At 36.0% G+C, this 26,187-nt stretch overlaps 1 protein-coding gene and 1 pseudogene across 8 annotated transcripts in view; one reads left to right on the top strand and one right to left on the bottom strand.

Moving 5' to 3' along the window:
• Window positions 1-455: 455 nt before the first annotated feature.
• The window catches only part of ANO5 (anoctamin 5), a 98,408-nt gene continuing 72,676 nt past the window's right edge, over window positions 456-26,187 (bottom strand). For all 8 annotated transcript variants that reach the window (XM_073808693.1, XM_033862637.2, XM_073808694.1 and 5 more), the window contains 9 exons: window positions 25,485-25,559; window positions 23,661-23,883; window positions 21,149-21,318; window positions 20,393-20,490; window positions 13,458-13,588; window positions 10,434-10,639; window positions 8,621-8,799; window positions 7,142-7,247; window positions 456-4,211 (listed from right to left, as the gene is read on the bottom strand). In XM_073808693.1, the coding sequence (XP_073664794.1) occupies window positions 3,990-4,211; window positions 7,142-7,247; window positions 8,621-8,799; window positions 10,434-10,639; window positions 13,458-13,588; window positions 20,393-20,490; window positions 21,149-21,318; window positions 23,661-23,883; window positions 25,485-25,559 (1,410 nt within the window). In that variant the 3' untranslated portion in view covers window positions 456-3,989. The remainder of the gene's footprint in view (window positions 4,212-7,141; window positions 7,248-8,620; window positions 8,800-10,433; window positions 10,640-13,457; window positions 13,589-20,392; window positions 20,491-21,148; window positions 21,319-23,660; window positions 23,884-25,484; window positions 25,560-26,187) is intronic.
• Window positions 22,989-23,551, top strand: LOC109552209 (glycine cleavage system H protein, mitochondrial-like; annotated as a pseudogene).

The raw sequence follows: 26,187 nt of genomic DNA, 5'->3' as shown, positions 1-26,187 counted from the left end.
TCCAAGAGACTCTGTTCCTAGGGATATGGGATAGAACCAAGGGATATGCATATCTCACAAGCGGCCCAGACAATCCCAAAGAAGCTGGTTGTGGATTTCTTTTGGGGAAAGGCGGACCTAGAAAAAATTTTGGAAAATATCTCAACACACTATTTTTCTCCTTGGGCCTTTTTGTTCATTTTAATCACCTTTCAAAGTAGAAAAGATAAAAAGGCAAAACAACAAAAAATTACCACCTTCTCCATTTTTTCTGGACCATCTAGACTCCTTCTTCAAGGAATGTGCATCTCTAAATGTGACAAACATGTAATTTTGTGAATTAAACATGTTATACATAATGCATTTTAATATTTCTAGACAACAAAAAATGACCTCAAAACCTCTTACAGCACTCAAATTCAGAAAAAGCATATCAATATTTTACTGTAAGAATAAGTTGAGCTCATGTCAAAATGTAGTTTAAAATTAAGTATTACTTTATTCATTGTGCATATTTGAATCTCTTGAGATTTATAAAATTTATGTATATGTAACTTAAGAGATACTTTTCTTGTGTACCTGCATACCACCCTCCTTGCAAAAAAAAATGGAAGAAAGAAAGAAAGAGAAGAAAAGAAAGCACTTGTTTTCTTGGTTAACACCATGGCACATAATCTTTCATAGGAAAGACACACCTAGTCGAAGAGTTTTAGGAGAGGGAAGAATGTATTTAACACACATTGAACCACGTTTTAATATTCTCCTGAATTTTTACATAATCCTGGAATAACTGACATACTTGAATTATTACACATAAAGTAGTGGAGTAAAATACTGTCTAGAAAAAAAAATAACATAACAGTAATAGGGATTCATGTGAGCAGACATCCAAGCCTGGCCAATGGTACTTCTTGCAATGCTATTTTCCTTAATAACATTCTTTGATAACATAATAACTGGTACTGATTAAAAACAAAAGAGAATATATTGTTCTTTCACAACAATATATTCACCTTTTGAATCAGCAGCACAAATTCCTCAGCCTCAACTGTTGTAATCAACAGAGACCCAGGGCTACACATGGCAGCTGACACTACAAAGTCACTTGGAAATCAAAGTTTTACTTTTGACATATAATAGTGTTCAACTTGAAATTTCTTTGGCTTTTCTCTCACCCTCATTAGATGTTTTAGGAAAGAGACATTCTTCTTAGCATCCACAGCTGCACAATGCACCTCACAACACCTCTCTCCCCATAGGAGCACACACAGGTTCATAAGGAGGGAACTCTTATCTCCTTCCTCTGTCCCTCCTCTTCTTTATCTTCTTCTTTCCTTTTCCTTTTCCTTTTCCTTGATAATTTGCTTGATGGCTTAGTTAAAAGAAGACTGTTAGAGTCAAGAGGAGTCACGAGAGGCAGCAAAAATAAGATAGCATTCCATTTAATTAAGACACCCCCCTCTTCTTGATGGGTTCCTTTTGAAGTGGATTCTGCTTCTTTTGTGCAAAGAAAAACTGATGAAGGTGAAAATTTGAGATGACATTTGAAAAGAGGTTTTTTTTTTTCTTTGGATTTTGTACTTCATATTATTTCAAAGAAAGTCTCAAATGATTTCTGGAACATTTCTGAAAAAAATAACTATGGATTTGATTGAATTATAAAAACATCTGCCATGCTAATAAATATCAACTTACATCTGGTAGTCAGGTGCTCAACTCAGCCCTCTTACGACAACTAATGGGTTTAACTAGACAAGACAAATCTATCTGAAGCGATTTGGCTTTCGGATTTGGTTCCTCAAGCTTTTAGGAAAGTGAGAGATACTTGTATTTCCTTTTAAAATGTGAGAAACTTCTTGGTAGAAAACTGAAATGTGAATATAAAGTATTTGTCAACATTTTAAAAGGAAAATATCTACCCATCATAGGAACTATTGACTTATCTTAAAAACTATTTCTTTCCTTGCTAGTTTCTCCGTACATCCTAGAAACCCAACAGTTGAGTTGTTTTGTTTTAAGATTGCAGTGTACAGATAACCATGTGAATTAAATTTGTCTTTCTTTATCTTACAGTCTAGCTCTATAAACACTGTTAAGCCATAAAAAGTAAACCTTATATCTGAGAAACCTTTTTCCATGCTCTTCCTTATTTTTATTAGCTCCCAAGAAGGAAGCAGTATGAGCTGTACAACATCATAGTAACAGAGTTTGCTTTGACAAGCAAAAATACTGCATCTGTGGCTAATTTCATAGTAACACTAACTGGTTCTCTCAAAGAAAATAAACTCCTCCACATGTAAAATCATTCTTCAATAATGAGATCATTTCAAATTATGCAAAAGTGTTCATAAAATCTACCCAGTGGATGATAAATTACTGCCAATACTGGGGTAACTGTCTCATGGTTTTATAAATTCATAATCCTCAGTTCTAAATACTTAATATTGATCATTAGTTAATACTACCTGCCATACACTTAATACTGGCAATTCTATAAAATCTTATTAGGATCAAATAATGAAACACTACTTTTTAAAAAATCTTGTAATAAAGTTTCTTCTTTTGTGTGCAATTAAAAAACACTATTCTTTTGAAAATGAAGTGTAATTTGAAACTAGAGATTCAAATGTTATAAAATTAAACTACATCTCTCTATAGTGTTTAAAATATATATTAAGTACTTTTTAAGGGAAAGAAGGACAAGAATTGGGGTACATGTGCCATAGGCTTAAGTATGAGAGAAATAATTCAACGAATATATTTTTTTTACTTAGCTATCAAATCCATCACCTCATTCTTACTTGGGTGATCCACATTTGGTGTTAAACTCTGTGATTGATGTTAAACTAACAATTTCTCTAAAAGAAGCTCACACCTGAGATGTTATATCACATTAAATCAACAGTACAACCACATCTTGTGGGGCAAAGGCATAGGAGCAAGGCACTGAGCATTGTACAGCAGTGCACCAATAGAAAAAATCGTAAACTCATTACAAGATTTGAGACTGCTTTAAACGAGATAGAATTTCATAAACAACTTGTACCGAACTTATACAAATAGTTAATGCTCAAACAGGCTTCATGATGCAAAATAGGAGTTGTGGAAGAAAAATTATTTTTAAAAATAATTCAATGATTTTTTAGATTGAAGTCAATAAATTAACTGATATATACTATCTTGCATTCATTAACTACTAAGAAGACACACTCACTTCTCTATATCTTTCATTTACTTAAAGACCTGAAACAATCTAATACCTTCTTAATGCTGTTTCCCAGATAAGACAATCCACAATCCAGTCTTAAAACGGTTTCTGAAATGTTATATTTAAAGAAATTAGTTGTTAGTCTTTTGCTTAAACCCAAATGTTCAGTCTCTTGAAAAATCAATTTTGTATTTACCTGGAAGGACTATCTGGAATTCTGATGGAAGTTTACCTTATTCAGGATGATTTTGGGAACAAACCCCTGCCATGAGATTTACCCAATATTTTTAATATGTAAGTTTTCTTATGTCATCTGATATTGGTTTTTCATCTGCATAGTCTAAAATGGCAGGATATATTTATGACTCAGTAGACCTCTTCACTTCTTTTCTTTTTGTCCCAATACTTTTCTTCATGGGACAGAGATATAACACAACCCAATAGAATGAAGACCATGAAAATGTGCAGCTGCACTGGAAGGTGATGGGACAGCTCACGTCCAGTGTTTAATCCTAAACTGCAACATCCCATGATCTTCCAATATTCTGATTTCACACATCCATTTAACAATCATTTATAGAACCCCAGAAAACAATATCTGGGGTGGGCCCAGCCAATGAAGCAGACAAGTGGTATTCTTCCAGCCTCCACTAAGTTGGCCTCTATATGAGTGTACAAAAACTTTGAGTTAAGCAAAAAAGAAGAAAGGGTAAAATTGACACATGGCTTCTGGCTTCTGGCCCCAAACCCAGGGAAAACTGTGAAGTCAGGCAGGCAACCAGCCGCTTACTTGTTATGTTGATTAGGTTGCTGATTTAGCCAGCTGTACTTTGTTTTCCTGAATAATGAGATGCTTGGCAAAATCACTAGAATTCATTCTCAAGTTCTCTTTCAGTTTGTTAAGCTCAAAGTCATGGAGAATCTTGACAGTCATTAACTTTTCTCGCTTGATTCTTTCCGCAACATCTTTTGGAACATCAGGGATCATCCACGCCAACAAAAATTTCATTAGAAACACAACATGCTAGAGGAAACAAAAGAAAATCAGACACACTGCTAGAGTTGTCAAATGTTCATACAAATTGTTTCATTCGTTCAACAAACTGTGCTCGATACAGTAGCTAGAAGGAAAAACAAAGAGATATAGTCCCTGTCCTGGAACTTTCCTACAAAGACCAACATTAAGCAAACAAATATATACTAAAATACGTGATTACAGAGATTCCAGTTGAACGTGGTTATTGAATATACTCTTCATCTATGCTTCCTCCTGAAAACCTAATAAAATATTTGTAAAGAAATTTAAAAATTGTATTGTTCACAAAGACACACAAAAAAGGGAGGAAACAGTGATAACAGACTCGAGACAGTGAAGAAAGCTAGTACTTAAATTTGCAGTTGGTGATACAGTGATGGTAGAAATCAAGACAAAAGCCAATTTTGTTTCAAATCATCAGAAAAGTTCAGAAAAGTTCAACTAAGGACTTTGAAGGTGTAGTGTGGGTGGAGTTAAAAATAAGAGGCTTATTTAAAAATTTGTATAAGGGGCAGATGAATTTTCAGAGCCTCTCTCTCAACCATGTTCAGGAACTACTTCTCTCCAATCCCACCCTGACAGCAACTGAGTACCTTATTTTCTGCAGAAATTATATTTTCTGCAGAAATTAAGACACAGAGCTGTGAACTCACAGGCAGCAGAGATGGCGAAAGATGGAGGTGTGGCACCATACTGGAAACAGGGCAACTCAATGCAATTCAGCATTCTGAACCATGAGATCTCTAGCCCCTCCTGCCTTTCTTGGCTCTCAACACAGTCATGAAATAGCTCAACAAACAGGAGGTTGGAGGATTTCTCTCTGGGAAAAATAACTAATCAGAGAAGTTAGAATTATAGATATCAAAATTTTGTAGGTCTCAAATGAAAAGGCCCCTTTATCACCCTACAGTGAAGCCCACCCAAGTGACGTTCTTCCTGTATGCACACAAAGCTTATAATCGGCTTTCCTTGCTTCGCTCTTAAATATGAGCAGATTGCCAAGAACAACCAAATACGTAAGAAAGTCTCTAATATGAAAGGGTAAGACTGAAGCACACAAATGGGAACTAAGAGGATACCTAGATAATGATGAGAGCAAGAGAAGAGTAGAATAAAAAAACAAAGATATGAATCTGACTATTTATAGGAGAGAAAATAAATGATAAATATAACAGAATTTCAAAACAGTTGTAACACCTGAATAACAGAAGTCCCAGAAAGACAGAACAGAGAAAAGAAGGAAATTATCAAAGAAATAGTACAAGCAGGGCTTCCCTGGTGGCACAGTGGTTGAGAGTCCACCTGCCGATGCAGGGGACACGGGTTTGTGCCCCGGTCCGGGAAGATCCCACATGCCACAGAGTGGCTGGGCCTGTGAGCCATGGCCGCTGAGCCTGCGCATCCGGAGCCTGTGCTCCGCAACGGGAGAGGCCACAACAGTGAGAGGCCTGCGTACCGCAAAAAAAAAAAAAAAAAAATAGTACAAGCAAATTTTCTCAACTTAAAGGGTAATTATATTTGCAGGTCAAAGGGGCTTAGTGAGTGTCCAGAACAATTAATATTAATAGTCCAACATCACATGACTGTCTTGTGAAGTTTCATAAAAGGACTAGTGAGAGAATCCTCAAAGCTTATTGATACATAAAAAAATCATAAAGAACGGGAAATTAGAATGGTATTGTACTTCATAGCAACACTAGAAGCTGACAGAAAATAGAGCAATGTCTTGGAAAATTTCAGGAATACCTAAAAAAAGTTGGTTCAAAAATTTTCAGGGAAAATGACTTTTAATCAAATTCTATACCATTTAATTATCTATGTGGAAAAAGAAGAAATTTTAATATTCAAGTTCTCAAAAATTGTCCATTATTTTCCTCAGAAAATTAATGAAAGATGTGCTTTATCAAAATAAGCTAGTAATTCAAGAATGGGACAAAAATTGATGGAAGAAAATATAGTATTCAGTATAAGAGAAGTTGAAGAGAAGTTCCAGAATGATGGTGAGTCGGAGCCTGGGATGATCAAAAAAAATAAACAGAAACAAAAATTCCAAAGAATTCCTTTTGTAATTTACCAGGCTGAAAGATGATCTAAACCGTTGATGGAAAATGTGGGAATGAAAGTGATAAATTCATAAGGAACTGAGAGGGGTGAGGATTTAAATTACTTACATGTATAACCTTGATAAAAATAAAACAAATTAAACAAAAACTGATAGGAATTTGTGTTTTCTTGCATTAGACTTAGCTAGTCTATTATTGGCCTTTACTGTCGAGTGAAAAAATGCCTAACATTTATTTATCTCTCCCTTATCGGCCTTCATGTCTTACGATTTGTAGCACTCAATTTGTAACTTAGTCAAATACCCCCTCTGTATTGGTTCTTTTGTATTGCATGTCTTATATCCATAATTACCCTAGATTTTCCACAAGGTAGGAAACATAATATAGTGGACAGAGCAGAGGCTTGGCAGTGAGACATCTGGCATTGAAACCCAGCTCTAATATTAGCCGATTATCTTTAAACCAAATAACTAATTTTGCTGACTGCTGGATTCATTTGTCAAGGGTGAATAATAAAGCCGAACTTACAAAGTTATTATTATAGCCTCTGCAACCACTATTTATTAATAATAGGTATTCAGTAAAATAAGTGGGTCCTCTGCCCTCTGACTGACCTCAAAGACAGAGGTCTCATTTTTTCTTTTCTGTTACCTTGGTATCTTCAACAAGAGTAAGTGAGTAATAGGCAATCCACTGTACTTAAAATATTCCTAACTTACTTTTTATGAGAACAAATACTTCCTTCAAAATAGTCTATTGAGATAATGCTAATTTTCTGTGGAACAAATATGCTTAGAAATATATGCCTAAAGGGAGAAAAGACACTAACTGGCATGAAAGTTAATAAAGGCTCACCTCCATAATTATGATGAAGGTCATCTTAGCAGCAAGGACGTGCCAGTACTGCATACTATGAAAATATTTCTCCTCGTGATCAGGAGGATTTCTGTAATCTCTGTACCTGAAAAAAATGGAAGTAAATGCAAAATATAAGCTATAACTTCAAACAAAGAGACCTAGTATAAATTCATATTATTTCTTGTAAGAGACCCTTTCAGTTGACAACAAAAGTCAAGTCAAAGGAAAATAATTGCTATTATGAAACATTTATCTTTCCTATACAGATAAAAAGAAGAGCCATATGTTACTTTTGTATAGTATATATGTAGCAAGAGACACAAGTGAAACTGCTCTCCTGTTCTTCAGAGACAAATTTCTCTAGAGAGTTATAGCAAAATTTGCTCTTTCCATTCCATTCCCTCTCTTCCTACTCCTTAACACACTTAGTTCTATCATCACTCCACTGACACCAACTGTCTCCTATCATTAAACTGAAGGAACATTTTCATCCAGATCTTATTTGACCTGTGAAGAACAGAACTTGACATTGTTGACCATTCCTATTTTCTTGAAACTCTGTTTTCTCAGCTTATATGACACTGCATTATTTTTGTTTTCCTTATTAGCCTTCTGGGGTTTTCTTGGTGTTCAATTTGTGAGTTCATTTTTTTCTGCAAGTGTCTAGATATTAATGTTCAAAGATTTAGTTCAGGTAGGAAGTGATGACATCAAGAAATCTGACAGTTGCCCATGTTATGATTCCTCTCTATATAAATATAGAATATAACAATGCTTTTGTCTACCTGTGTTGCAACATTTTGCTGGGTTTTTTTTTTGTTGTTGTTGGAATACCAGATGAAGCACTTGGTTTAAGGTTTAAGTTTAAAAGACTTGACGTACCATATATATATATATATACACACACACACACACACACATACATACATACACACACATACATAAATAAATATATATAACTTTAAATCCTAGAGTAAAAAGATCCTCACAGTACGTGAGACACTGAGTGTGAAAGCAGCAGGTTTACAAATCCAAGTTCACACTCCCTACATGAAGAAACCTTTTAAATGTGATGGCTGGTGAACTAATCATATTATTTCTCTCTTCCTTACTCTGCCTCTTTTTGAGGACACATAGTTAAATTCAAGTAGGTTAAATGCACGTAAAATATGACCATGCTGTATGATTATAGATATTGCAACTTGGGACCAAGGAGGTATTTGTTGAAGAAAATTTTTCCAATAAACTTAGAAAATAAGAAACAATTCAAAATTGACATTATCTTTACCCATAATATTGTCTTACTTTTGGGCATTCTACTTTTTCAAATCAGAACCATACAATGTGTGAATTCTAGAATTCATGCACTTTATCCAGGATTTTTACTGCCCCAAGTAAATTTTTTTTTGTAAGACATGAAGGAAATGGAGAACTTAAGAAATACATTTAAAAAACAAAATGAAAATAAGAGAAAACCTGCAAGTGGTGAAGTCTCGTTTTTCCGAAGGCACAGTGTGGTTTGGAAAATCGGCTATCAGGAATATTGACAGGCTGTTATTGACATACCCTTTCATAGGCTGAATGGCATTTTTTGAGTAGGCATAGTAGTAAACTAAACGGGGAATCATGTCCGATGTAAATGCAACAATAAAAGCCTAAAGGACAAAACAAGAGGGAGATCGTGAGCTAACAATGCAGTTTTACAAACGTCTGATTCGTATATCTTTCAGTTCCATATGCCTTATGGATACAAAACGATTAGAATGTTATTATTAATCAAATTAATATATGAGTCTTTGACCTAGAACATAAAATAGCTCATTTACAGTGTATAATCAGTATTCCAAGATTTCATAGCTAGAAAGTGCTACATTGAAAATTTAACCTAAATGTATCTGTCTCCAAAAACACCATGCCTGTGTCTATCTCCTTCCATCATGGCTTGCTATTTCTTACATTTCTTAACCAAATTTACTGGGCTGGACGTGTGTGTGTGTGTGTGTGTGTGTGTGTGTGTGTGTGTGTGTGTGGAATGGAGAATGAAGAAACAAGAGGACCATACTGGTAAATTTCCCACAGTTCAGTGCAATTAATTTCAGTATTTGATGCCACAGGAATGGTATTTTCCCATCCTTTCCTAAGCTCTGGAATACTATAAATGTCATGTTTCCTTTAGGTAAGACAAGTCAATTTAAAACCATTTGGCCCTGCCATCTACATTTTTAGTGGTAGATTTTTAAAATCTTTTAATATTGCTTCTATAGTTACTGGTCCATTTCATGTTTTATTATCACTTACTGAATATATTTTGGCAGTTTTATTTCTAAAAAGTGACAATTTCAAATAGATTTAAAAATTATTAGAATAAATGCATACATACCATTCTTATAATTTTCTCACTTGTACCCTGTAATTCTTTTTTTTGTTTGAGATTTTCAGTTTTATTTTATCTTTTCAATGAACCAACTCGACTTATTTAGCAATTATATTGCTTTTTGTTTGTTTTCTAATTTATTTCTGTTTATATCTTCATTAATTCTTTCTTACTACTTTCTATTGATTAGTTTTACATTTTTTCTTAGTTTCACAAGTTACATGATCAGCTCATGGTTTCCTTCTTCTTTTTCAATAATAAAAGCATTTATTGGTATATAGTTTTCATAAATATGGTTCTGGCTGATTCCTAAAATCAGCTAGGAAAATTTTGATAGGCTTTCATTTTAATTAAGCTTTCCTTATAACTTCAATTTTATTTCATCTTTGTACAATAAGCTTCCTTGGAAGCATGAATGTTAAGTGGTTAAATTTTCTTTTTTGGCTATCTTATTATCAACTTCATTTTTTATACATTATAGATGAATATTCATTGTAAAATTTCTGCTTTTGGGAATTCAGTTTTATTATCATTTTTAATAAGTGCTCCATAAAAATGACAGGTAAATGTTGTGTATTCTGTTTGTAGTATACAACTTTATGTATAATCAAGCTTTAATTGTATTATTAAATCCTTTATACCATTGCTTATTTTCTGTCTACTTCGTCACATGCTATGAAACTATATCATGGTATTTTAATAAGCATGTTTTTTACAATTTTCCTTGTATATCTAAGAGTTTGCATGTCATAGAGTTGCCTATGTTGTTTAGCACATAAAAGTTTAGGGATGTTTTACCTTTATGGGCCATGATGAAATCAATGTAAATAAAGATTGAGTTAAACATCATTCACATCTCCCCATCCTCAAGAAAAGAAAAAAGTACAGTTATTCCACTGAAATAGGTCTACTTACATTAGTTGCAACAGAAAGGACAGCCATTCCATAAAGAATGTCTTGCCAAACACCTATGCTATGAGCCTTAGCGGCTACAGGTCTCCTGTACTGAGTAGTAAGCTTCCAGGCATCCACTCGAATCTCTATTATATTATTCAAGAGAGCAAGAAGAGGAGCCAAAGGAAAAGAGGCCACAAATAATGTAACAAATCCAAACTGGATAACTGTAGGGATAAGAGAAAAATTCACAAATTCATTATTGTGGAGGGGAAAACGGGGAACACTCTGCCTAACTCCTGCAACTTCCCTCATTTTGGAGGGATCTACATCAGCAAAACACTCCAGGTCTCTTTCCAGCTGTCCACATCCTCTTCCCTATAGGAAGCACAGTGACTTATTTGTTGAGCTGGTCATGTACAGCTCAGCTTCATCCCTGCTGTTTCTTTTGAGACCTGCTTGTCTGAAGAAAGCATTTATTCTTGTTAGATAAGATATTGTTATTATTCATAAAACACAGTCTTTTACTATGGTCTATGTTTAGGTCTATGCTACCCCAGCATTTACATGGGTATTGGCACATCAGTGGGGTAATCAAGTTTTCTATTTTGCTAATCTATGTACTTTTTAAGATCAGGGATAATAACCGACTCATTTGTATGTTTGGGGTATATAAAGACACTCAACTATAAGCCTTATGAACGAATGCATTATTTAAGATTTGAAGATGTTAACAGAGGAAAAGGCAGAACAAACAAGATATCTGACAACAAATCAGGAAATGAATCATATAAAGCATCAGAAATATATGTGGGCAAAGGAAATATACATATCCTGGAATGAGGTATTTGTTAAGGTCCTGATCCTCTGTACTAACTTCACATCTTTCTAAATAAGTTTTACTCTCTTTCCTCATTGAGGCTTAACACCTGTGTAAGCTGGCTTCTCTCTCCACTTTTCTTCTTTTGTTTCCATCAGTGCTTGGGGTGAAAGAATCCATGCAGCTGGCAAACTGGGCTTCCCACATGAGTGAAGAAAAAATAAGAAGAGATACAAAAAATGGCTTTCCATTGAAGGAAAAAGGAAGAAAAGAATCTTCCACTAGTCCTCTATTTTTAGTTAGATCTTGAGTGTTTCTGGATTTCAGCTCTTCTCATAAGATTTCTCATTAGAATCAGTCTTGTCATCTACTAAACCAAGGGAACAAACTGCCTCCTTCCTGACTTCTCTACTGAACCAAGAAATAGAAAGTTAAGACAAAGTATTACATAGAAACAGCTTGAATTTCTAGGTTCAAATCCCAGATCTTTACCTATAATCTCTGTGGCCCATGGCAAATTACTTAATCTATCCAAGTTTCAGTACCCTCTAAGATAAAATGACTATTTCTGTAGAATGTTTCAAGATTAGAGATAGTGTATGTAAAATATCTAGAATAAATTAACTCTTAGTGGTGTCTCAATAAATGGTAGTTAATCTTGTTATGAAACCCTGATTTCATCTTTTAATTTTAGTTATAATCTCTGATACATTTATGTACAAATTCACTTGAAACATAAGCAATTAGTTAAAAATTACAGCCTTATCACTCCATAAAGCAAGGACTACCTAATTTTATAACTGGAGACTTCTTCCTATTTGTCCTGATGTACCTATTTTAATCCAGGTATCATATGTATGTGTTACAGTGGAGAATTGGTAACAAATTCAGGTCATCTCCGTTATTCTATCATGACTTTTATGGGCCATGAGAATAAGTTGGGAAAACAGTCCTCTTTAATTCCACCAAAGAAGCAGAGAAGGACATCTGAGAGGAAACACCCTGGATAAACTCCACAAGCAGTCCCCATTATTATTTCTCCTAAAATTTCATCTCAAGTTCTCTTCTCTTTTCAATCCTTAGAATATTTTATGCATTTCTTGCGTTCAATCTGGGTTTCCCTTGCATAACTGCTTTTTGCCTTCTTCTTTTCAGCTTGAAACAAGGGACATACACTAAATGTATGTCAGGCTTTGTAAATGTTTTTCAACATATTCTATGAGCAGTCACTGAGGCAAATGAAAGGAGAAAGCTACTTAAACTAATTTGAGACAGGTATTAAAAACTGATCCTTACTTAACAGAATTCCAGAGATTAGCCTTACAAAATGCAAGTCTTCATAGTTAACAAAAAGAGACTCAGAAAAGATTTGGCAACATTCCCTTTCTCCTGTGGACATGGAGGGAGAGACAGTGTTCTGCCTTATAAAACGAAGCCAAGGGGAATTCCCTGGTGGTCCAGTGGTTAGGACTCTGCCACAAAACAAAACAAAACAAAACAAAAACCTAAACCAAATAACCTAGTTGGACAAGGTATTAAATTAAGATCTTTATCAAGAATTGATATTGGAGATTTGTATGAATGTTTGTAACTGGCACTCATTTCTTCTGTTTTAGGTTAAAACAAAGCTGCCCTTGTTAAGTGTTATTTGAAGGGGGGGGAGGGTTTCCATTTCCCCCTCCCCCCTGCCCCTGGCAACCTCCATTCTATCTCTGCTTCTATGTGTTTGGCCATTTTAAGTACTTCATGTGAGTAGGAGTGGGATCACACAGTTGACTGGCTTATTTGATTTAGCATAGTGTCCTCAAGGTTCATCCATGTTGTCATGTAGAGCAGGATTTGGTTTTTTTAAGGCTGAATAAAATAAAAATCCATTATATGTATATTTATACCACATTTTTTAATCCATTCATCTGTCAATAAATATTTTGATTGTTTCCACAAAAAAAAGTGATCCTTACTTTATTTGGTTCAACAGCATTAACATTAAATTGATAGGAAAAATATCTCTGAGATTGGTGTTTTGAAATTAATTTCATTCATATTTGGTGGGAAATAGAAATACTGAACCAATCTTTTCCATACCCACCCATCTATCTTTTCATCCACTAGCCAATGATTTACTGAACACCTACTATGTGCAAGGTAGGAAGAAATATTAAGAGCTGAAAAATACTTATTTTACTCAGCCTATTCCATGTTTCAAGGCAGTGGTTGAAAATTACCTGTTTCCAAGTACTCATAGAATAGTCCGAGAGAACCAAAAGTTTCAAGGTCATGGTCCTGCTCCCATCGACTGTATAGCTTTTCAGAGTTGGTTCGAGCTTTTCGGCGTCTCCACCAATTCAGAACCAAGCTGTTGGAAGTGATAAAGTAAATACATGAAATAGGGTTTAAAAGAAAGGGGTCAGAGAATCAGTCTTAGATCTAAAAAATGGCGGTAAGGGAGGGTAAGTAAGTTTAGATCACAGAACATGTAGAGGTAAGACTACAGCTAAAGTCCAAGTCAGAACCTTATGTTCTGTTCACAGTACTTGATGAGGCAAAAGATCTTTACTTGGGTGATTGAGAAAGTAAGACAACCCTGACTCTCTGCAGGGAAGTGTATTTACTCAGAGACAGTTCTGTTAAAGAGCATGTGGAGGAGAGGATCACTACAGGATGGTTTTTATCTATTTAATTCACTATTCTTTATGTTGTCATGATACTCTGAAGGCCACTTGGGGAAATGAGTGGGTTACAATAGAAAATGTATGACTAGGGAACGAAGAGGTTATCTAACACATGAAAATAAATGCAATAATCCTAAATAAAATATTACCTAACTAAATTCTATACTATATAAAATATATCACAATAATATTGGATTACTTAAGGAACAAAAAGATTATTTTTATCAGAAACACAATCAATGTAAGAGACCATATTAACAAATTTAAGGAGAAAAATATAAAATCATGTTGATTGATGAAGAAAAATGCATTTGATGTATTTCAATCACCTACTAAAACCTATTTATGACTGAAAAGTAGGAAAAGAAGATAATTACCTCAATCTGACCAAAAGCATCTACCAAAATCCTGGGGTTAACATCACTCTTAATAGGGAAAAGTGAGAAGCATTCCCTTTACAATCAAGAACAAAATAAGGGTGTGTATGATCACATTCAAGACTTTATTGGAGATCTTAGCCAGAACAATAAAATGAAAAAGAAAAAGGCAAAAGAATTGGAAATAGAAGAGACATCTATAATTACTAACAGTAATGTGAATGGATTATCTGCATAGAAAACCCCAATGAAGTTAGATAAAAATTATTAGAAATAATAATAGATTTATCAATATATTGCACTCCTATATACCCACAAAACACAGGTAGAAAATATAATTTTTAGAAAGATACCATTTACAATAGCAATTAAAATGAAAAGTACCTAGAAATGGATTTGACCAAAGATTTATAAGACTTGTATGCTGAAGTTTAAATATTTATTTGAAGTCATTAAAGTCCAAACTAAATGTTCATGAATAAAAAGACCTGGCATAATAAAATGTCAGTTGTCTTATTGAAACAACTGGAATGTAATTTCAATCAAAAAACCAAAATACTTTCCCATGTGAAATCTGACAAGATGTTTCTAAAATTTACACAGAAAGACAAAAGACAAAGGATAGCCAAGATATTCTATAGATGAGGAATAAGTTGGTAAAACCTGTCCCAGAAGATATGAAGAGTTATTATAAAGCTGTATTAAGAGAGTGTAGTATTGGTGTAGGGATAGACAAATCCTGGAACAGAATGGAGGCCTAGTAATAGCCTTGTACTTGCCATTTGGCATACATGGTATTGCAGATCATGGAGAGTGGGGAAGAGGGACTTCTCAATAAATGGTAACATGATATATATTATATATATGTAATATATATGTATATATATATGTGTGTGTGTGTGTGTGTGTAAGAAATTAAATTTGACCTTCATATCAAACACAAAAAGCTTTTCCATGTATATTAAGAATTTAAAAGAGAAAGGCAACAATAATGTTAAAATGCTAAAAATATTTAGATGTAATTATATGAGAATAGGTTTTTGATTTTAAGGTAGGAAAGGGTGTATTAAACGAGACTTTAAAAATACTAAACCATAAAAGAAAAGATTGATAAAAATTTTGCTATATTAAAAGTATCTACTTTTGTCCATCTACAGCAGTGGTTCCCAAATGGAAGTGATTTAGCCCACAAGGGGACTTTTGCAGTATCTGGAGGCATTTTTGGCTGTCACAACTGGGGAGAAGGTGGGCTACTGGCATATAGCAGGTAGAGTTCAAGGATGCTGCAAAACATCTTACAACGCAAAGGACAGCACCTCACACCAAACAATTATCTGGTCCAAAAAGATACTATTATTGGGCTTCCCTGGTGGCACAGTGGTTGAGAGTCCGCCTGCCGATGCAGGGGACACGGGTTTGTGCCCCGGTCCGGGAGGATCCCACATACCGCGGAGCGGCTAGGTTTGTAGGCCATGGCCGATGAGCCTGCACGTCCGGGGCCTGTGCTCCGCAATGGGAGAGGCCACAGCAGTGAGACCACGTACCGCAAAAAAAAAAAAAAGATACTATTAAGAAATAAAAAAACAAAAATTGTGCTGGGATAAAATATTTGCAACACATATAACCAAAAAGCAAACAAACAAAAACACAGTAACCAGAGTTATACAGTATTTCTACAAATCAATTAGAAAAAGATAAACATACAAGTAGAAGGATGATTAAACAACACAAATAAGCACTTCATTGAAGAGAAAACACATATGGTCAAAAGAGACTCATTCATGTTCTTAATCAGGGAAATGAAAAATAAGACCAAAATGAGATATCATTTACACTCTCCAAATTGGCAAAAATTAACAAATAAGACAATATGAAATACTGCAGCAAATGTGTGAATTAAAAGGAAAACATATTCTGCTTATATCAAAACCAAAATAGAAAGAAAAAAGGAATGCTAAAAAGGGAAAAGAACACCTGAGATTTTTGAGACAATATCAGAAAGATGGGCATGCATGTAACTGGAATCACAAAGGAAAAGAGACCACCCAGTTCAAGAAAGAGAACTTTGCTAGGAATCACAGAAGCACTTCTATGTGTTCCATTCCAATTACAAACCCCTTGATCCCCACATAGTAACCCTCATCTTGAATTTTGTAATCACTTCCTTGCTTTCTCAAAAAAAAACAGTTTTGTCATCTATGATCCATTTTGAATTAACTTTTGAACTAACTCATGGAGTTTTGTTATTTTGCATATGGATGTCCAGTTGTTCCAGCACCAGCTATTGAAAAGACTGTTGTTTCTTCAATGAATTATTTCTGCACCTCTGTCAAAAATAAAATGGCCATATTTGTGTGGATTTACTTCTTCAATCTCTGTTCCATTTGACCTATATGTCTATCCCTTCAACAATCCCACGTTGATTTAAACGGTTTTATAGTAAGTCGTAAAATTGAATAGTGTAATTCCTCCAAATTTATTCTTCTTTATCAAATTTGTTTTGACTATTCTAGTTCATTTGCCTTCAATATAAATTTTAGCATCTACTTATCTATATCTACTAACATCCTACTGATATTTTGATTGGAATAACAAATCTATTTATCAATTTGGGGGATAATTGGCATCTTTATTAAGTTGAGTCTACCAATCCATCAACACGTTTCTCTCCACTCACATAGGTGTAATTTTTTTTTCAACAGGGTTTGTAGTTTTCAGCATACAAATCTCATATATTTTAAAGATTTATACCAAAGTACTACATTCTTCTTTGAGCTACCAATTGCTGTACTAACCAATGTTTCTTGCATTGCACACTTTCATTTCTTTTTTCAGTAGTTCTTCCAATGAGGGTCTATGAATGTAAACTCTTAGTTTTTTCAGGTCTAAAAATGCCTTTATTTCACCTGTACTTTATATAATAGTCAAAATGCTTCTAGAAATCTAAGGTGAACATTTTATTTCACTAAGAATCTTGAAAATACTTTCGCATCTAATATTATTAGTGAGAAATCTATTGAATGTAGATGGCATTCCTTTTTCTTCTGAAAGATTTTAAGATTATCTCTGATGTTCTGTAGATTGACCATAACATATCTGGGTGTGAATTTAATTTTATTTATTTTGCTTCATATTCAGGATCCATTTTCATTTCTGGAACTCATGTTTTTCTTCATTTCTGGAAAATTTTCAGCAATTACCTATTCAAAGGATTTTTTCCACTGTTTACTCAATTTTCTTTTTCTGAAACTACTAGCAGATTAATGTAGAAGCCACTATATAGCCTCCTGTCACTTTAATATTTTTAACCTCATTGTCTCTCTGTTGCACTGTACAATGTGGGAATTTCTCAGTACTATTTTCCAATTAACTAATTCATTTTTCAATTGTGTCTGATCTGTAATTGATACCATCTATTGTTCTGTTTATTTAAAGTATGATTTTACATTTAATAATTAATTCTTTTTCAAATTCATTTGTTCTCTTTTTAAAATTTATTTATTATTTTATTCTATTTATTTTTTTTGGCCATGTTGGGTCTTCGTTGCTGCACGTGGGCTTTTTCTCTGGTTGCGGTGAGCAGGGGTTACTCTTCATTGTGGTGCGCGGGTTTCCCATTGCGGTGGCTTCTCTTGTTGCGGAGCATGGGCTCTAGGCATGCTGACTTCAGTAGTCGTGGCACATGGGCTCAGTAGTCGTGGCTCATGGGCTCTAGAGCGCAGGCTCAGTAGTTGTGGTGCATGGGCTAAGTTGCTTCGCAGCATGTGGCATCTTCCCGGACCAGGGTTCGAACCTGCGTCCCCTGAATTGGCAGGCGGATTCTTAACAACTGCACCATCAGGGAAGCCCATATTCATTTGTTCTTGTTTCATTTATATCTGTTTTAATTTAAATTATTTCCTTACCCTTTTTATTGACAGTATCACCTCCTTTTATGTTTTTAGGCTTTGCCAGAATCTCCTACCTAGAGTAAGTTCACTTTCTAAGAATTGATTTTGTTAGTGGCCTTTGTAGCATTAAATCTTGTAAGTTTTTGAATCTTGGTCTGTAGTCTTAAATTTACTTGTTTCTTTTTTCTTTTACTGTCCTGTCTCTTTTCCTCTCTGTGCATATTTATTTATTTTCCCTCTTGTGTTTGGTTTAGGGGTTACCTCCATTCTGCCTCCAGGTTCTCAATCTAGAGCTAGGATTTAAAATAACAGTTTGGTATTATTTCTCTGTGGCAATATTAGGGATGTGGTGTATCAAATACCATTTGAAAGTATACATCTATGTTCTTCCTTTGTCAGCACATGAAATAGCACCCCAGGAGTACTATGAAACTGTGGCAGTGGGTGAGAGAGGGGGAGGGTGTTTTCAACCATCTTTCATGAGTAAGTAAGAATACACCCAGTCCCTGGCTTTAAGTACAGTTAAACTGGTAGTCCCCTGTCTTAAGTGGTGCACTTTTGGTCCACTTCATCCTATACGTGTTACACCCTGACACTATAATTTCCTAACTCAGAGCCCCACAAGATTACAGGCTTATAATTCTTCCTCTTTTTTTTTTTTTTTCCCGGTACGCGGGCCTCTCACTGTTGTGGCCCCTCCGTTGAGGAGCACAGGCTCCGGACACGCAGGCTCAGCAGCCATGGCTCACGGGCCCAGCCGCTCCACGGCATGTGGGATCCTCCCGGGGCACGAACCCGTGTCCCCTGCATCGGCAGGCAGACTCTCAACCACTGCACCACCAGGGAAGCCCCTAATTCTTCCTCTTATACATGGGAATTTTCACCTTATATTTCAGATCTACTGTCATTTTGGTTTTCTTTTTTCATAATGTATTCATTATTGCTATGCTTTGGGGACAGAGAGTGATTCCTTCACGTGCCAGAATTTCATTCATAAACGGTTTCTGTGCCTAGATGTGTAACTGAGAAGGACCCTATGGGGCCTTCCTGGGACAGAGTCCTCCGCATATCTTCTGCTTTAGCTCCTCTAGGAAGTAATAGAGAATACTATCTGATGCACATTTCCTGAGTTGTTTTACAGATGTGAAAACCCCCACCAAATGGAAGATGTTAACTACTTGATGACCATGAGCACATAGCCCCCAGACCTACTAGAGCCTAATGTTAACCCCTGTGACACAGCCCTGTTACCTCATCATCAACTAATCAGATATTTGTGCATGAGCTGATCACATACCCTGTACCCCCCACTCCCTCACCTGGACTTTGAAAATGCTTTTCTGAAACCCATCAGGCACTAGCTGTCCCAGACTATTTGTATGGTGAGTTACAATAAACACTGCAATTTCCTTCACCATAACCCGGTGTCAGTAGCTTGGATTTACTGCAGGCAGGTGAGTGGACCCGAGTTTGGTTCAGTAACAGATGTGTCCATGACACACAGATATTTTTAAAGAATTCAACTTTTAGTAATTTTGAGAAATAAAATGGAACACAAAGAATAACCTACAGAGCATATAACAGATTTCCCAGTGGAAACTTCACAGGAGACAGAGATAACTACCTTTCCCTAAACTTTCTCAAGCAACAGATGTATATTTAAAAGTCTGTATTACCTTAATATATTCTTTTTAAATTAACTAATTAATTTATTTTTATTTTTAGCTACACTGGGTCTTCGTTGCTGCATGCGGGCTTTCTCTAGTTGTGGCAAGTGGGAGCTACTCTTTGTTGTGGTGCACGGGCTTCTCATTGCAGTGACTTCTCATTGTGGTGACTTCTCATTGCGGAGCACGGGCTTCTAGGCACACGGGCTTCAGTAGTTGCAGCACATGGGCTCAGTAGTTGTGGCTCGTGGGCTCTAGAGCACAAGCTCAGTAGTTTTGGTGCATGGGCTTAGTTGCTCCATGGCATGTGGGATCTTCCCGGACCAGGGATCGAAACTGTATCCCCTGCATTGGCAAGCAGATTCTTAACCACTGTGCCACCAGGGAAGTCCCAATATATTCTTGACTGCTGATTAAAAGTGAAGTTTTTTTGTTGCTGTTGACTTAAACATTAGCTAACAAAGGCACAATGATAATCAAAGAATTCCATTTTTTCCAGAGGAAATCTCTCATGCTTGCTTAAAAAAAAGCAAAAACTTGTAAGTCATACATACGGATAAATGGCTTCTTTAATGTTTCCGAAGATCTGTTTCCCAGTCATTATGATGGTCAACTGGGTTGTCAATTCTACTAGACAGCCTCCAGGATCACACTAGTAAGAAGAAAAAGGAGAAAAATAAAGTAAAGGATGAAAGATGGACTTCTGCAACAAAAGAAATCCCAAACCAGAGGGTGAGAATCTGAAGATTTGCATTGGAACAGATATTAAAGAAATATAAATGGATATTTAGTTCCAAGTTCCAAGCTTGATCACCAGTCTAGCTACATGAGATTCAGCTGTGAAATATGTTAAAAACAGATTTCTGGGCCTTAGAAAATTCTGAATCTTTATTACATCTGGGTTAGGGCTGGAAGTTGTTATTTTCTCCATGTGATCTGGATGCACAGCCAGGTTTGGAAAGCACTGAACTGTTCTAACTCTGTACCCGTGGTAGAGCCCTTTTTGCTGTACCTCTAGAAAGTTATTCATCCTTTGATGGAAGTCTTCAGGAATACAGAACTTACTTATTCCAGTTCATAGTTCATATTTTATACCAAACAATAGGTACAATATAACTTCTTGCCCAGAACGAACTGGAAAGTCTATCAGACAGCAGGATTCTAAGACCAATATGCTCTGTGGACAGTCAGTGTCTTTGACTTTTCCTGCAGCTTGATAAAATCTGAGTTAGTGCGGGGCACACCTAAAGGTATTTAGTTAACATTGAGTTACTGAAGCCACAAACCTCACCTCTCTAGAGAATTCTTACCTCTTCACTTCTCCACACATTAAACAAATATGTGTATTTTCCAGGATAGCCCACGAACTTCCCTTTAAAGAAAGCTACATAGAAGCAGGACGAGTAAAAATTTACAAACTGAAACAGGAACATTTTCAAGGTAAGACTGCTCTCATACTCCTGGTGAGTCCGAGGAATTTCTGGTAAATAAAAAACACCAAGGTTTAATAATGCACCTTCCTGCTTCTCCTTATTTTTTTTAATCCCTGGGATAAGTGGATATCTAGTCATATTATTCTGAGAGTCTGTTGAAATCTTCCCCACTCTGGTCATAACTGACCAATATTAAGTAGCTATGGATGTGCACTAGGCTTTCAATTAGAGATTGTGTATTAATCTAATCAACAGAGAAGGCTGAGAAACCGTCATTAGTACATTTAGAGGGATGAAGTACTTGCCTGGGGTCACACAGTCAAAATATGGAATTCAAGTGCCTATTAGACTGAAGAGCCTCATGCTTATCCCCGTAACACTATATGATACCCTGTAAACACATCAGATCTCGCTCCTCTGTTTTCAATCAGGTGTAAACAAGGTGAATCTTATGAAGGGCAGAGGATGATTTCAAACTGAATTGTGCTTTCCTCTCATGAATTAAACGGCTTTATCAGTTTTGAAAACAATGTCATGCAAACGGTGGCCGTAATAGTACATATTTTCCCTCTCCTTTCCTTAAAATGCATGATGATGATCTATCATTTTATGAATTCCAAAGATAAGAAAATGTTAGAGTCTCTTCACACCACAGTAAAAAAACATGAGGCATGGAAGAGTAAGGGGCCATGCTTTTCTGAACTGATGATCTCCCAAGAGCACAAGCTGATCCAGCCAAATCCATGACATTTTCAGCAACACTGAAACAGTAGCACATATTCTAAAGACACAGATAACGCTTCCATTTTACTGAAATTTAGCTGCATTTCTACAAAATCTCTAATGTGAATACAAGAGATTTTTCTCATTGACGAAAGCTGAGATATTTTTTAGGTGCTTTGTTTGTAGGTGCTAATTGCTATAATTTTTTAGTTTTTGGCTGTTGCTAAGCAGAAAAAATAAGTAAAACTGAGAGAGAAGAACTCCAAATTTGAAAATAGATTTAATGACAGCTGCTTCCCAGTGCTTACTCTAGTGCTGAGTAAATACTGTGCTGCCTTTTTGGTTACCACTGGGCACACTGTCAGTGTACAGATTTAGGGGAGGGGGGCATGAGCTCCTGGAGAGAGCAGTCCCAGAAGAAGCTGAGGCCTGGAGTTGAGTCTCTGATCGCATCTCCAACTTGCTGGGGGCAAGGCCAGGAGCAACTGTGCTCTGTGCTAGTCTTCCTGACTTAACCTACCACTCCACCTGTGACCCCTTCACCTTCCCTCATGGCTTTAGGAGAAATTTTTAAAAGAACATAATCCAGGTTCTAACACATGACAACTGAAAAGAGAAGCACTAACTTTTAGATTTATTCAGGAGGACCTGATTGTTCTGTTTTCCTCACAATAGTTTTCAAAATCCAATACATTCTAAATACCATACACATGAAATAAAAATTATCTGTGACTTTAGAAACGTGTGAGGATTTTATTTAGGCTTCAACTAACCCCATCAAGGAAGGATTAAGGTAAGAATACTCAGAAAGATCTACAGAGTCCTAATTCTTTTTAGTTATTTTTCCTGCTTCCACTATAATAGGCCTGAATGTAGCTGTTAGGGGATTCTGAAGTACCAGGCTATGGGTCTACCTGTAGAGCAAAACTGCCTTAAAGTGTGCCTTTAAAAAATGAACTCCCGGCGTGCGGAGACCCTCTGCACCCCTGCGAACATGGCGCTGCGAGTGGCGCGGAGCGTGCGGGCCGCGGTCTGCAGCCTGCGTGCCATCTCTGCGCCCAACGTGCCCTGCCCGCTGCAGCCCTGGGGACTGCGGGCGGGCGCCGTCCGGGCGCTGTCCGGCGCTGCGCACCGGCCCCACTCTGCTGTCGGGTCGTAAATTCACAGACAAACATGAATGGGCAACATCAGAAAACGGTGCTGGAACAGTGGGAATCAGCAATTTTGCACAGGAAGTTTTGGGAGGTGTTGTTTACTGTAGTCTGCCTGAAGTTGGGAAAAAATTGAACAAACAAGAGGAATTTGGTGCTTTGGAAAGTGTGAAAGCTGCTAGTGAACTCTATTCTCCTCTATCAGGAGAAGTAACTGAAATTAATGAAGCTCTAACAGAAAATGCAGGACTTGTAAACAAATCTTGTTATGAAGATGGTTGGCTGATCAAGACGACACTCAGTAACCCTTCAGAACTAGATGAACTAATGAGTGAAGACGCATATGAGAAATACATAAAATCTATTGAGGACTGAAAATGGAATCCCTAAATAAACTAGTTTGAAACAAAAACAAACAAACAAAAAAAGAACTCCCTTGGGGATTATCCAGAATGGAGGTATAGCATTGATAGGAACCCTTTTTCAGAGTCATACTAATGATTTGGCCGGCTTACCCATTTTTGTAATCCAGGCAGATATCCTTTCATAAAAGAAATTCAAGATCAAGATGACAATAAAGTTCAAGCACGATCCAGTGAGAGATGTGGTTATGTGGGGAGTGAGGAAACTTCTGACATGCTTTAAGGATGCTTCAGTTTCCATGAAGCTAGCAAATGTAGCAAAGACTGACAGGCGGTATACAATCACAGCTACCATACACGCGATGACCAGAGACATCTGGGGAAGGGAAACAAAAACTGGTCACTCTGGTCTCTGAATCCCTGTGATGCATATATATCTGAAACATACTCTTCTCTTCAACTCATATATTAAGTTTAGCAGATCTGACATGGAAAGCAAGACAAGTCAGTCCCTCTCGCCATAGATGGCAGGAAATGAAAACTAGGAACGTAAAAGGGTTAGCGATAAGTGTATGGTAGCAGCTGAGTCAATCGAAAATAGAAAAGTATTCATTGACCATCCTCTAGGTCTATCCTTTAGAATGAGTTGGAAAACTACCAGCAAGCCAGAGTCTGCTTGTGGCCTTACCTGTTCTTGCGTGGCCCTTAAGGTAAGAATATGTTTTGTTTGTTTGTTTGCATTTTTAAAGGTTGTAAAGAAAAATAAAGACAATTATGTGTCAGAGACGATTTGTGGCCTACAAAGCCTATAATATATCTTTTACAGCAAATGTTTGGTAACCTCTGCTCTAGGTTGTAGTTAAATGCGTAGTGTGAAGATCACTTACTTTCTCAAGAAAAATACGTTTAAAGATTCGATTTCATTTCCCCTCAGAATACTGCCATTAGTAGTCTGATATGCCTGGTAGTTTAGATATTTGTATAAATTTTATACCTTTACATATTACAAAATCACAAAGATCTTTATATCAATGATTGGAGAATTTTATTGTGAAAGTTGAGGAACTGAATCAAATTGAATGAGTACTAGAAATAAATGACAGTGATCTTTCTGGAACCACACTCCAGAATATTTTTCAAGGAGTGTCCCAAATTGATTATCACCCCCTTTTATTCTATCATCTCTCCTAAAATGATTGTTATATCATATAGGAAAACACACATTTAAAATAGAAAAACCAATACCTTTATCAAAAAAGGTTAGAGATAAAATATTATAGGACAATATGGAATGGTGAGGTTAAAATACAGTCTACAACTGCTAATTATTTATACTTCAACAGGCTAACTTCTCAGAGGGTAACCTTGCCTGTTTTCCTAAAACTAAAGGTCAACTGTAAGAGGACATACATTTTGAAAGGGGAGGGCAGGAAATAGATTATGATGATGGAGAAATCTATCAGGTAAAAGGCATGGAAAAAATCTGACTCCCTAACAATGGGATATGCTAATTAAATTCTTCATGTAGAAGATGTAACATTTTCTTCCATTTATCTTGGCAAGAGAACGAACCTTAATGGTATAAAGTTTTTCATTTTGTATAAGTATTTTAAATGGATAAAAGATAAATTAATAATTTTTTTAAAAAAACTAAACAAATAGTCTGTAATCAAATTACTTATTTCACTGTTCTGGTTTCAAGTTATCACCAAATTAACAAAGAGCTGGGGGAGGGAGAGGGACGGGCTTTAAGATAAAGCACCTCTCTCTCCCCCCAACTCTTTATGCAAGGTTTAATCATGGCACATCCATGCAAATTACAGTTTATTCTATATAAGAGCTCCATTCAAGATAAAAAAAAAATACTGTGGAGTGGGAGGGAAGAGAGGGACTCAAGCCATTGCAGACAAAACTATTGAGGTAATCCCAGTATGATCTTACATCAATAGATGATAATAGTTTTTAAACAATGCTCACCCATAAAGTCACTGTGGCTCCCGATAAAAAGTACCATGGAATACGACTACACAAAGGCAAGTAAGGTTCCACCTCCTGTAATTTTGAAGAAATCACAGCAAAATTCAAAATCTACAAAGTTGGGAATCCAAGCAGTAGTCAAAATCACAAAGCCATGTTAAAGTAGAAACCTCCTCAATGGGTTCACCACAGCTCATAGAATGCTACATTCTAGTAGTGGTTCCTTATGTTTAGGTAGAAACCTTTAGGGCTCTCAGATGAAATATTTTACAAATGATATGAGATATAAAGGATACACATTATTTCCTGAGTGTTGAATTAGAGTTGTATTTAGGGAGAGGGAGACAGGAAAAACAAAGTCAAAACCTGAGGGCTGCTGCTTAAGTGGACATGCCTTAATGATGTTAAAATTTTCTAATTGAGTTAAATTGAATTGAGTTGAATGCACTGCTCTGTAATTGCTCTGTATGATATTAAGTAGGGTGCCTTCTTTATATTTATAGGATTAATTGTCTTCTTCCACACAGTTCAGGGGCCCAGACCTTTCTACAATTATGGGTTTTTAAGTCATTAATGGAAGATATTAATTATACCAGCTGATATTTTTAGCTATATCGAGAGGCAGTTAGATCTTACGGCCAAAATACTGTCATACAGTAAAAAATAGTTGTCAGCAGAAATCTAAATCATGTAATTCTATTTA

The sequence above is a fragment of the Tursiops truncatus genome, chromosome 8, assembly GCF_011762595.2.
Source record: "Tursiops truncatus isolate mTurTru1 chromosome 8, mTurTru1.mat.Y, whole genome shotgun sequence".
NCBI lineage: Eukaryota > Metazoa > Chordata > Mammalia > Artiodactyla > Delphinidae > Tursiops > Tursiops truncatus.
This window is presented reverse-complemented; position numbering and strand designations above follow the sequence as displayed.